We start from the raw sequence: 14,189 nt of genomic DNA on the forward strand, positions 1-14,189 counted from the left end.
TGCGCTCGTAATAATCCGCTCTTTCATTCAGAAAATTTTTCTCGTTATTTTCACCGAGTCCCCGTTGATGAAGCGATTACGAATTCCAATTGACGGAGGGACGTTCCTTCGAATAAGTCGGCACGAATCAGCCGCGAATAGCATAACGCGGTTAATATGCTAAAACACACGGCGAACTTGTTTATCGTTAATGAGGCTGGAAAGTACGAGAGCGAGCACGGCGCGCCGGTGCTATATCGAGGTAACATATGACCTAGGCAAAGTGCAAGCGCGAAATTCTAAGCAGTCTGATGGGTTCGCCAGATGCTGGAGGCGTGTTTCGCTGCACGCGAGCAAACCCAACAGCAAGAGAACACACGCGGATTATATTTCTTACCAAATGCTGTTTACCTGGGAATATCGTTAGCCCGTGGGACAGAAAATACTAATGAATATTAATGTCGCGACCATTTAATTACATCGAAGAGATAACTATCTAGGAAGCACGTCATCCACGTACTTGAGCGTGCTAAGTGCGAATTGGAGCGTGCTTATCGAAATTAGAAGACATGAAAATCCAGCTTAGTATTAAATATATACGTATATTATTACGAAATAAGAATTTTCCTTTTCGATGCGTCGATAGTAAGTTTCAGTCATCATGCATAAATTATTTGTCTTTGTTCCAAGTTAAACACGTCGCCGATCAATCCTATACATTACGTATGCTAAACGCCGCTGGATCGATCCTTAATCGCGATGAAATGGTAACGCGCGGGACTTATACGAGGGCAGTTGCAGTCATAATTGATGAGAATACAGCTCGTATCGTAAGACGCAACAGACCGCGTATAACGTAAATTGCAAAACCGTGAAACTTGGCTAACCTTGCCACATGTTCTACATCACATCGATGTGCATGATTATTAAGAGGCGCCTGGTTATACGGCATTCCATTTTTTTCCACTCTATCCCCTTCTACTTGTATTGGCTCTTCGGTCTTTTACGTGGAAACGCGACATAATAGACACTGCGCTGGTGATTAATGGCGCTTGGTTTATGAGAAGGCGCTTTGATTTATCGAGCGCCTTGTTCTCTAAAGTCTTCCCCCGCCCGCCAAGTTTACCGATTAATCCCCCGGACATATCTTTCTGGGAGGGGGAAGAGGAGGGGGGGGAGGGCTCATCTTTCCCCTCTGGTCTTCTCCACCGCCAACATCCGCGCTAATAGCCGTCCGTTTCTCTTGCGCTTTCAGCTCGATGAAAATTACAACCACAAGCCGGTGTTCTCCAATTGCTCGAATTACGCGCCCGTAGTGAAGGAGGAGGAACCAGCAGGCACGGTGGTGATCCAGGTGCACGCCGAGGATAAAGATTCGCCGGAGGAAGGAGGTATTGTATACACGCCTAGCGAGCGACATCAAGTATAACTATATATATCGTGCATAAAAAAAAACGTCGTTGTAAATTATGCACGTAGTTAAATAGAGCTAACTTTTATCCATCCGCTCAAAGTTTTATTTTTACTTTCAATCGGTATAAGCGGAGGAGAAGTTTTCAGACACATCTGCCACGCATCCGAGCTTATTTTTTAATTACACAAGTCCGGTAATTACACAAATCTCGTTATTGTAACAACGGAATTGGGATCAGAAGCGAAAATTGACATGTCAGATAAATGGAAATATCTTGCTACATTTATAAATTGATAGAGTTAAAAAATGTGCACTATTTTGTGCGATAAATTGCAATGGGACCAACCATAAGACGAACATTGACTTTTAGGTACTATTACGTATAGCTTCGTGACCGCTCCCGATGAGAGGCTAAAATTCGAGATCAACAATAAGACAGGTGTCATCAGGACGACTCAGATGCTCGACAGGGATGAGCCGGCCAGGGAAAAGGAAGTCTATCTCACAGTTCTCGCGACTGACAATGGAAGACCGCAACTGGATGACGTGTGTACATTTAAAGTCACAATTGAGGACGTCAATGACAATTCGCCTGTCTTCGATAAAGTGGTACGTCGCTAGCTATCCAAGTTACCAACCTGTTAACCCCCTTTTACGATTCGTATTTATAAAAGAATTTGAGTGCATGTGATATGAATAATGTACGCAGCTTACACGAATATAATTATCATATCCGGTTTGTATCGGAAAAATATCGGGAAAATTTATTACGGCTTGACAGAAGGAGCAACGTGTCTTCCTCGTTTTATGATATTATCACTGCATAAAAAGTTTTGATTTTTCTTTTTTTTTAATATTTTAACTACTATATCAAGGTAATTCTATCTTTAATCGATAGAAAAAATGAGATAGATTTTCAAATGTATAATATTTTCGCATATATTATATTCTATGCATCTGGGAGAATTTCTAAAATAAACATTTTTGAAAATGCACATTTATAAAAATGATCGAAATTAATTTGATGATAAATAAATAAATTTATATCGCGAATTGCTGTGGTAGAGAGACTTTTTTCCTTTTTTCATAGACCTAACAATATCACCACTGCTGCTACTAACAAGTTCTGCTTGATTTTTTTTTTGTTTTACTTCAATCCCAGGTCTTCCGTGGATACGTATGGAAGGTTGGTTTCGAATTTGCGGTGTAAAACGTTGCTCGATATGCGAGATGAATGAAAAAAAATTAAAATATCTCAAATTTCGTCTTTTTTTTTACATATGGTTTTCATTTTTTTTTTTTTTTCACGGAACGAACTATTATTTGATCTTTATGTATTGAATGTGAGATTTTGTCTGTATAAACTTGAAACGATATTTTCACGATCACCGCATTTGATACGACGAACTTCTACTATTTTCCTCTCTCTGTCTCTCTCTCTCTCTCTCTTTCTCTGTGTTAAATAAATTATCATGCATGTAGAAAATGTTTTAGGAATGATGTGCCGTAAGCGTGATTTGTACAAAAACTGCATGTAATATATTTATACGCTAAATGTGTTTTAGAAATAACGCGAGTATAATAATTGTTTCTCGTTTAATGCTAAATTGTTACACACAGGCGTATACGGAATCCGTGCCGCAAGATTTACCCGTTGGCCGCGAGGTCATGAGAGTCTCCGCTACCGATATCGATGACGGCAATAATTCTGTCGTACGATATAATCTATCGTCTAAGAGACCGGATGATGCTGCATACTTTCGGATCGACCACGAGAGCGGTGTCATATATCTCAACCAAGTTATAGACGTAAGTAATATGATAGAGGAGGATAGACAAGAAAAGAGATGTGTTTAAGAAAAACACTTTTGTTTTATGTTTGTTTTTTGCTCGAGATCATAATAGAATTCCCACAATGTTCATTAGCAAACTCAATTATGTAAATTATGTGCTTTGAAAAAATTTATTATTTTTAGTTAACATTTTGTAAAGCGAGTAAGGCGATGAAACAAAGTTATTCTTTGAATTATCGGAAGAAAGATTTGTTACTTTATTTTTCATGTTCACTAAAATTTTATTCTAATTGAAAGATGTGATAAATAATGCAACGCATTGGTCTGTTTATATTAAATAAAAAGAAAAAAGAGCTTGATGTTTTGAAACTTATTTAACAGATTACATAAATTTCTTATATTACGTTCATTATGAATTTTTGCAGCGGAATCCAAATTATAAATTCACTATGACAGCTACCGCCAAGGATATTGGCGAAATCCCAAACTTCAATGTCATCGATCTTGACATACGGGTTGTGGAATCGCATAAGAAGGCGCCAGTTTTTTTATCAGTGCCAGAAGGACCAATTTTTCTTAAGGAGAATTTTAGCGATTTTGATGCTCCCATTATCCGTATAAGAGCAAATTGCAGCACTGATAACTCCAGTAATTCGGACAATTCATGTCAATACGAGATTCCCAGCGGTAGCACGGAACAGACTAACAAAAAGAACACTTTTAGGTATTTATAAATTATGTTTATCGTGCGTGCTCTCTTTAAACATTTAATATAATAAAACATGTTTTATACAATTGCATTTTATATAATTTGATTTCATTCTTATGATATATATGTATATATAAATAGATTAGAATCCAATAAGGACGAAGCGGTAATCAAGCTCTCTAATCATCTTGATTTCGAAAATATCCCGCATTATATGATAATATTACGAGCAGTAAATAAACATCAGTTAGCCAGCGAAATAGTGATCCCTATCAAAATTCTCGATGTAAATGACAATATTCCAGTTTTTCGTGATATTAAAAAAGGAAGCGTGTTAGAAAACGAACCTCCAGGAGTTTCTGTAATGCAAGTGCGAGCTATCGACGCTGATGGCACTTCCGATAATAATCAGGTATTAAAATTATTTAAATGATATTTCATGCTTTAAGAGTATTTTTTATTACACGAATGTATCAAAAGTATTGTATCTGGCTATTAATAAGATACCTTAATTTTATTGTCTTAAAAGGTCCGTTACGAGTTGGACAACTACAAGGATCTCTTTGAAATCGATCCGATAACTGGTATTATTACAACATTGAAGACGTTTGACAGAGAGGTCGAAGACACGTACAACGTCAAAGTAATAGCAACGGATAATTCTCCAAGCGCTCTGTTCAAAACCGGCGAGCCCAATAAAGGGCAACAAGTGTTTCGAATCGAAATCGCTGATAAGAATGACAATCCGCCTCGTTTCACTCAAAAAGTCTATACTCATAATTCGATTTACGAAAACGCAAACATCAATGCGCCGGTGACTGAGGTCAAGGCTGTCGATTCTGATTCAGCGAGCCCTGTCACGTACAGTATCATATCGGGCAATACTGACAATAGCTTCTACATCGAAGCTACAACGGGGAAAATTCGTGTGAATAAGCCGCTTGATTATGAAACAATCACCAAGTACAATTTGACTGTAAGAGCATTCGATGGTGTATTTAACGATACTGCACAGGTTGAAATTTTTATCGAAAACGTCAATGATAACCGACCAGTCTTTGAAAAAATTAATAAAAATCCGACGATAGAAGAAGAAAAATTGACAGATGGTAAGATGTCAAAATAATTTTTAGTAATTTTTAAAAAAGTATTAATTCTAATTTTAATACAATCTTGTAATTGTTAATACAATATTTATTATCTAATTAGGATGCATTAGCAATATAGAGGCTTACGATCCCGATATCAAAGATAGAAATGCCGATCAACATATCTTTTATTCTGCCGTTAAAGAAGATCAAAAAGAATTTATAGAAATCGACAAATCTGGCTGTATGATGTTGAAAAAGCCACTAGATCGTGATCCGCCAAATGGTTATTCAACGTGGAGCGTAAGTTAGACTAAAGATTATTTTTATCGGATTAAAATATCCTATAAACTTAATTTTGGTTTCTTATTTTATTTTTACATTTGCAGGTGATCGTAAGAGCAAGTGACGAAGACGGGTCGTCTTCGGCTCTACATGAGTTTCTGACGGTTAACATCACTCTCATTGATATAAATGACAATGCACCATTTCTCGATATGCCTCCCGTCATTTGGAGAGAAAATCAGCCGGCCGGCAAGATAACTGAGCTCAAGGCACGAGATTACGATTCTGACAAGAATGGTCCGCCATTCGAATTCCGATTTGATGACAGTGCGGATGATGAAATCAGATCCAAGTTTGAAATTCGTGGAATTTCTTTATACGCGCGTGTTGAGTTTGATCGTGAAAAGGGGAAGAGCTACAATATACCGATCGCGATCACGGATAGCGGTATGCCACCTATGACTGGTACTTCAACACTCATTGTCATCATAGGCGATGAAAATGACAATCCCATGCAAGAAGGTTCGAGTTCTATATTTGTTTATAATTACAAAGGAGAAATTCCCGACACTGAAATTGGACGGGTTTACGTTAACGATCCGGATGATTGGGACTTGAAAGATAAATCTTTCGACTGGGCTTCTCCTCACGACGGATTCCATCTAAATACTAGTACTGGCATAATTACTTTGTTGTCGGGTACATCGAATGATACCTTTGTATTGAAATTTATTGTCACTGAGAAAGGACATCTTATTAAATCGCATCAAGTACACGCTTATGTGAATGTCACCGTTAAAGAGCTTCCGGAGGAAGCTGTGGTTAGATCTGGTTCCATACGGCTTTATGGAATAACTGCAGAGAAATTTGTAGAGCCTGACGAATCCGGAGTCAGTAAGAAGGAAATATTTCAAGAGATGCTGGCTTCTATGCTGAACACATCGATCGAGAATGTCGATGTGTTTACAGTGCTCAATTCGCCTCATCACAACAACAAAAGTTTGTTAGACATTCGATTTTCGGCACATGGCAGTCCGTATTACGCTCCCGAAAAACTGAACACGATTATAGCGCAACATTCCAAGCAAATTGAACGGGAAATGAAAGCGGACATTTTATTGGTAAACATCGACGAGTGCTTGTCCGAAAAAGTTCATTGCAACAGTTCGTGCCGTAACTTTTTAAACATTAGCACTATTCCGTATTCCGTATACACTAATATTAGCTCGTTCGTCGGTGTAAGAGCGATTGTAGATCCGCTGTGCACTTGCACCGTAGCGGAACCTATTGTCTGCTTAAACGGCGGTACTCCTCTCGCAGAACGATGCGAATGTCCACCTGGTCTGGAAGGACCGAGATGCGAACTATTGGGTATCGGCTTTCACGGAGATGGCTGGGCTATAATGCCGCCACCCGATCAAGCCTGCGATGAATCACATATAGGTAGGATTTCCTAGTACTTTGTCTTTATTAATACGTTATTTTTATTATGTGTTTCTATCTATAAAAAAAAATTATTACAGGATTAGAAATAACACCACATATGGACAATGGCCTCGTCTTTTACTTTGGTCCCATGTTCTATAGTCCTAAACTTGGACTTCGAGATTTTATGGCGTTAGAACTTCAGCAAGGGTTCGCTGTGTTGTATATTGATTACGGAACGGGAACTGTGAGATTAGATCACAAACAAATCAAGTTAACGGACGGCAAAAATCACAGAATAGACATTTACTATACGAAAACTGTAAGATAACTCTTGCTATATATTGTTTTGCTCAAAAGTGAATAAGTGAGATTATCTCATTGTACATGATTTTATTTTTTAGTCAATGGAAATGAGGGTTGATAATTGTGGCATATCTGCTTGCATGAGTCTCACTGCACCACAAGGAATCAATGAATTTTTAAATGTTAATAGTCCCATGCAAGTAGGTGGTACATTAACTAATTTAGCACATTTGGCATCAAATTTAGGATGGGATCATAAACCAACTGACAAAGGATTTGTTGGTTGCATACGCAATATGACATTCAATGGAAATGTAAGTAATAAAGAAAAGAAAATAAAAAGTATAATGAATTAAATTTTATTTCCCTTTATTCGTTCGTTTCAGACATACAATTTAGGTATGCCATCGCTGTCCAGAAATGCAGATCCCGGTTGCAATCATGGTATGGCAAAGGCCATCTCATTTGGGATCGACACGAACTTCATAGTAGCTATATTAGTTTGTGTATTGATATTGTTAATACTACTCGTCGCAGTAGTAGTACATAGAAGAAAGACAGACGATTTGTATAAAGATATGGATGATATCAGGGAAAATATTATTAATTACGAAGACGAAGGAGGCGGTGAGGTTGATACAGCATTTGACTTGAATGTGTTGAGAGCCATTTATGAAGCACCGCCTATTGATTCTAAGATAGCTCCAATCGGCCTACAGGGTAGAGGTAGAGGAAAAACGACAAATATTATTAATATACTATTTACATTTAAATTGTTGTACAGAAACTAAAAGATCTTTATTTAAAGGAAACGATGAAGTTCCAGACATTTGCGGTTTCCTAGATGGAAAAAAAGAAAGCTGCGATAAAGATCCCGATACAAATCCGTTCGACGACGTAAGACATTATGCTTACGAGGGAGAGGGTAATTCGGAAGGTGATCTGTCATCGCTAGCTTCCTGTTAGTATTTTCAAATACAAATACAAAATATTTAAATAAAAAATATTTTTCTTGTTTTAAATTTGTAATAATGTTTTTTTATGTCTCATCACTAGGTACTGATGATGGAGATCTTAAATTCAATTATCTATCTAATTTTGGACCAAGATTCAGAAAATTGGCAGATATGTATGGAGAAGATCCAAGTGATGAGGAAAGTGACGGAGTCGGTGAACGAGAGAGCGAAAGCTGGTGTTAAGTTCTCTTAACCAAAAACTTCGTAGATATACAATTTTAACACAGGTAACATCATTTGGGTAAAAACAGTATTATATCAATTCTGTATTATACAATGATTATATAAGTATTATATTATTATACAATTATTATACAATTCTGTATTATGTGTAATATTAACGCGATTATTATTATATTGCTAGGAAATATATATAACTTACAGATTCGCTCCAGCACGTGTGGTCTACGTAACTACAAAAAATACGAGTATAAATACCACAGGATTTGTGTTAGAGAGAGATCTGTGCATTTCTACAATTTCGGGACTCTAACAACGGGCAAAGAACATGTGGGCTTAAATTGTACTTAAATAAACGCGTGGTCTCATTCGCCGATTGCTCCAGTTTGAAAATTGCAAAAGAGACGAAGAGCGTTATAATACGCAATCCTATTGACGCGGTGTGTTTTACACATGAGCGTGATTTATTTAGTAGACGGAATAAACTTTACAGTTATATCGCGAGTGACTATATGGACACTATATATGAATCCCGTTTATTCGGGAAAGTGATGCGTATCTCATATTGATTCTTAAGATGAATTTTTATATTGTGTCGATAAAAAACTTAGCGCGTTTATGTTATCATTTTACACTAGAAGTGATATATGTGTAATAAGTGGGACAAGAAAGAGAATAGTGCGTTCACTGTACGTTGCACGAATATGAACATTAAAAGTTCTGGATTATCGTATTCTCGTTGTATTTCGACGAGTTGTTGAACAATCTACATTTTCATGCATTAGGCGATCTTTTCCTTTTTCTATGTAATTACATGATTACGAATATAATTATGATATTGTATTTTGAGAAATTATAATAAGCGATGCTCTATACGTGGGTTATAAAAGTATATAAAACAAATTATCTGCAGCTTAATTGTTATATTATGTAGACAGCTTAATACTTTGTCGATGATTAAAAATCATTTATTAATAATTAATGAATGTATAAAAAAATAATTTGGGAAAACTTATAAAAATTTTCTTTATGCTTTTAAAATAAAAATTAAAAAGTACTTGTATGAGCAATTAGTATTGATATAAATGTGTTTCTTTTTTTCTTTTTTTTTTCTTTTTTATTATGTATTCTGACTTCTCCAAAATTATCTAAAGGCTTTTCTATATACTTTAAAATAAACTATTTTCTATAATTGCTTGATAATGATATATAACTTCCTTTTTTCTTTTCCAATATACATATATAAACTTAGTGGAGTATTAAGCATATTTTTTAATATTCATTTGTATATGAATGATAAAAAGAGAGCTATTTTCTATTTTGTTAACATTTTCTTTTAACATTGCGTATTATAATAGCGATAAAATGCTATATGACTGACTTTATAACTCGCCGTCTAGGAAAACCTGAGTAACATTATAAAGCTACAAAATTGACTGCCAGATTCAAGAGACAACCACTCTGTATGTGCAACATACATTAGCTTTTAATATTATGTGCATTCCAGCAACGAAGAAAATAGTTTAATAATGTCAGTTTATAAAATATCAATAATATACATTATAGTTTTATAATTAATGGTCTATAGTAAGATAATAAATTTTGTTGATTACTGATCTGTGTTCTTGAGTTTGGCAATCTTCAAGTTACAAAGGAAGTTTCCAGATTATTTTTTATACGTACCCCTTATATAAATAAGTAAATATATATATATATATATATATATATATATATATATATATATATATACAGATGTGAAAGAAAAATGATACATAATGTTAGCGATCAATGAGAAAATTTTAAAAGAAAATGCTGGGGACACTCTTATGAAAATAAAAAAGAGCAGCGTGTGAATAAAAGAATGAAAGAGGCGAGATAGATAAAGTGTCACTTTTCTATATTTAATTGATATAGTATTTTAATAATTATATGTATGTGAGTGTGAGAGTAAGAACAAAAAATGTACACGATATGAAATATCATGAATGTATGTGTATCAATTATATCAGATGAACATCTGTATGTGTGTACAACGTTACATGCGTATTGTTACATCCAATATATGTTGCAAAAAACGCAAAATATATATACACCTATACCTTTTTTATACGTATATTTCTCGCGAAAATCGAAAAACTTATTCTTACCGCAAGTTTGCTTGTAATATTGTTCCATCAGTAGAATTAATAAGCAAGTAAATATTTGAGTATTCCACACACAGTGACTGAGTGTAGAACAATGAAGAATCGCGTCAAGATCGAGTGCCATAGAGCGCTTTGAATATTGATCTTTCTCTTAATTTCGCGGGATAATTTCTATCAGTAAAATCAATTCATATTGCGATGCGCAAATAATTTCGAGATGACAATAGTTTCATCACGAAAATAATTATTCGTGTCTTTCGTAGACCTAATCACTATTTCATATTACTAATTCATCATCATTTTTGCTAATATATTTTTATGCGATTGATAAGCATTTATATATACCGTTTACGAATGCTTTTATTTTTAAGCTTTTTGTACATGATAAAATTACGATAACGTATTGTCTGCGCGTTACGTTGAGAGATATTAGAACAAATGTTTTTTAATTATTTAGTGCTTTATAAAAGATTCAGTCTGTTCTATATTTTATTAACAAAGAAATAAATGCAGAAAAAAACTTTTATATTTTGAAATTTATTATAATAATAAAAAACGAGAATATTTGATATCCTCCAATTAAAAAAAAAATTTTTTTTAATTATAAAATCTATTAATAATATTGTATATTTGACAAAGATTTTCAATGTTCATTCTGCAAAACTGCATATAATTAAGAAACATTCAGTGATATGTTTTTACTACATAAAATTGATTCTTGCATATTTTATGTGAGCATATTTTATAAAAGTTTGTTATAACTTAAGAAATACCAAACATCAGTAACATATTTGCTTTTAGTTAATCGCTCATTAAAAAAAGATCTCAACGTACTGCGCATTTTTAATACATATCGTGGAATTCAACGCGTATGACGTGCGCACGCCCGTGCACGTGTGATGATAAGAAACATGACTTAAACGGATGCATGTGATCTCAAGAGTTGAGGAGCAGATGTTAGATATTTTTTTTTATAAATATCTATGAAACTACTTAAGCTTGTCGCTTGAACAACGATTAAGACAAAAAAGATATAATATATCAGATCCGTAATTTAGTCATTTGCGGAGAGAGGACAAGATTATTATTTGTATTAAAATATCTTTTGTGCGTTATCTTGCAAAAATTCACTTTTTTTTATTAAGGCAATATTCGAAATGTTACATTGACAAGATGTTATTTCAATATAAAAGGTTTGTATGATAAAATTAATTATAAAGAAATTAATGTGTGTATAAAATGTAATAGGCTAAGCTATCATACAACAAATTAAGATAAATATTGCTCGATTTTTCTCTATTATTTTATTAGTGAAATTAGCATATTACATATAAATAGAGAAGCATGAACATTTATAATTTTTTCTGCTAAAAAAAGCTTTTTTTATTTATATTTACCTTAAGAAAATCCTCTCAGAAAACTTTGCCCATGCATTAACCAAATTTATAATTGTCACTTCAAAAATAACTTTGTAAAAAAATGTTAAATAATCGTTACTCTTTTCAGCAATTTCACATGCCTATATATCGTCGTTTCTATTATTTGTACAGAAAACACAAACAATAGATAGTAAAATATCAAGAGTTTATAAATGCTGTTGATAAATGTTTACTTAACACTGCCTTTAAGTGATAGGAGATCATGAATTCTTTGACGTGCGATTTTAATAATGATAAATCTTAATCAGGTACTATTCTGCACTTTAATAAAAACTTACTGTAAAAAGACGTAAATAACTATAGAGATATGAGTAAATATATATATATATATATATATATATATATATATATATATATATATATATACACATGCATAAATATAATGCGCGCGTGTATACACAGGCTTGTACATTATCTAGAAAAATAAGAACTATTACGAAGAAATCATTTGTGATAATTGACGGCAACGCATATGAGCGCACCATTATCCTTTATCTTCGATCCACCCTTAGCTCGAGAACGTTATATGTAATTTCTTTTTTGTAGCAATAAAGTGAGATTCGAATATATGTGCCTTGCTTTCTCTCTCAAAATCCATTTTAGATGATTTTTATCATTCACGATAAAATTCCAGAATTATATTTATAATGTCATGTGGTATATAGCCTAATGTATGTATGATTTATACTTTATAAAACATATACGTGTTACATGTGTCATTTACTCTTTTTTTAAATATTTTCTGTACTACACATTAAAAAGTAAAATAGAATTCTGTCTCGAAATTTATCACAAATTATAGATTGTCTAAAGTGTTGTTGAATATATCATACAGTTTTAGAAAAAAATTATTCAAGAAATATTTCTTTTTAATTACAATATTTTATTATGATATTATCGTGAAAATTTAGAATAAATACTATATGAGATATATATAACTGATTGATGAAATAATCTATAAGGCTTTACATCCTGCTATGATTCTCGTTAGTAAATTAGTAGAAGCCTTTAAGTGTCACGGTCGCATGCATCAATTTCATTTGGCAATATCGTAGATGATGCAAGTAAGAGAGGTTTACTTTTCCGGGCATAATTTACTTCAATGATACCGTTTGCGTAACAAATATTAATATATAAAAGAAAATGATCAATGTCTTCATAAATAAGCTGTTACATCAAAAAATCTATATTGATATTCTTATTTTTTTCTTTTTTATTATAAAGTTAAAACGTAAAATGTTACATGCTCAGTTTGATTTTCTTTTCTTTATTTATACAGGTGTAAATAAATTGTGTCTTAATAACTGTTGCTATGACGATTTTTTTCATGAAGTGGAGAAATAAAAAATTAATATGAATTCTCAAATCTGGTCATTTTTACTTACAATTAAATAGAATTATATCATTTAATTTTGTCGTAGCTATGTACTTTTAATTACATATGATAAACTAAATATACTATTATGTTTTATTATGTTTCATTGAAAGATGAGCGAGTTGATTATAAATAGTAAAAAGTTTTACAATATTAAGATAATTTTAATCAAATTTGATGATCTATTTTCTTCTATATATATTTATAGTACATTTATATATTTAAAAAAAATATTTGATATTACTTTTATTTGAAAAAGAATCTTATAAAAAACATTTAATAGTTTAATATATTTATAATATTGATTCGTCGATAAAAAGAGAATAAAAATATTATGCAGAAATAGATAAAAAAGAATGTAATATAAATTTTTATTTGATATTAGAGAAATTTCATTTAAAATAAATCTTACATTTGTAACATGCACATAATACTAGCATAAATAAAAAGAGATTCTTTATTATGTTTCTTTATTATATTAATATATTATTTATATAATTTATATGTTATTTATATAATATATAAATATTTTATGTATAATCTCTTCTCTTACACATAAATAGATCTTATTCAAAATCGAGAGAGAGAGAGAGAGAAAGAGATTTTTTCTTTTTCGAAAAAAAATTATATAAAAAAAAATTTATTACAAATTCTTTGATTCTCTTATTTTTCTATATAAGATTAATGTACAATACTTTGCACTTATATTATCAATTACAAAGCATCCTGTAAATGTAAGAAGAATGTGAAAACTGGTATGAGATATTACATAATTCTATATTTTAATGTCACATAGCAGATGAATATTCAACATTTGTTTTCTTTCAACATATAATGGCACAATTTATAATTTTATCTTGACGCAGTTTGTCAAATATATAATTACGATATATGTGCAAAAACAGCTGACGGTCTCGGAATGATAAGGCTAATAAGTTAAAAATTGTAAAGAAACATATTATATTGAGATGATTATAAATGTTTTTATATAATACAAATTTTTATACAATATACAAGGGGGGAGGGGTTCTCTCAT

The 14,189-nt window shown here is 32.5% G+C and overlaps 1 protein-coding gene across 4 annotated transcripts in view; it reads left to right on the forward strand.

Moving 5' to 3' along the window:
- Positions 1 to 12,347, forward strand: part of LOC126850221 (DE-cadherin) — a 131,441-nt gene extending 119,094 nt beyond the window's left edge. For 3 of the 4 annotated variants that reach the window (XM_050592961.1, XM_050592963.1, XM_050592964.1), the window contains exons 3-16: positions 1,235 to 1,370; positions 1,764 to 2,002; positions 3,014 to 3,202; positions 3,612 to 3,910; positions 4,037 to 4,307; positions 4,425 to 5,004; positions 5,105 to 5,286; positions 5,373 to 6,711; positions 6,792 to 7,015; positions 7,098 to 7,313; positions 7,386 to 7,725; positions 7,808 to 7,960; positions 8,056 to 8,242; positions 8,400 to 12,347. In XM_050592961.1, coding sequence (XP_050448918.1) covers positions 1,235 to 1,370; positions 1,764 to 2,002; positions 3,014 to 3,202; positions 3,612 to 3,910; positions 4,037 to 4,307; positions 4,425 to 5,004; positions 5,105 to 5,286; positions 5,373 to 6,711; positions 6,792 to 7,015; positions 7,098 to 7,313; positions 7,386 to 7,725; positions 7,808 to 7,960; positions 8,056 to 8,198 — 4,311 coding nt within the window. In that variant the 3' untranslated portion in view covers positions 8,199 to 8,242; positions 8,400 to 12,347. Of the gene's footprint in view, positions 1 to 1,234; positions 1,371 to 1,763; positions 2,003 to 3,013; positions 3,203 to 3,611; positions 3,911 to 4,036; positions 4,308 to 4,424; positions 5,005 to 5,104; positions 5,287 to 5,372; positions 6,712 to 6,791; positions 7,016 to 7,097; positions 7,314 to 7,385; positions 7,726 to 7,807; positions 7,961 to 8,055; positions 8,243 to 8,379 lie in introns of all 4 variants that reach the window. The other variant, XM_050592962.1, reaches the window with a different exon arrangement.
- The last annotated feature ends 1,842 nt before the right edge of the window (positions 12,348 to 14,189 follow it).

This window comes from Cataglyphis hispanica, chromosome 6 (genome assembly GCF_021464435.1).
Source record: "Cataglyphis hispanica isolate Lineage 1 chromosome 6, ULB_Chis1_1.0, whole genome shotgun sequence".
Lineage (NCBI taxonomy): Eukaryota > Metazoa > Arthropoda > Insecta > Hymenoptera > Formicidae > Cataglyphis > Cataglyphis hispanica.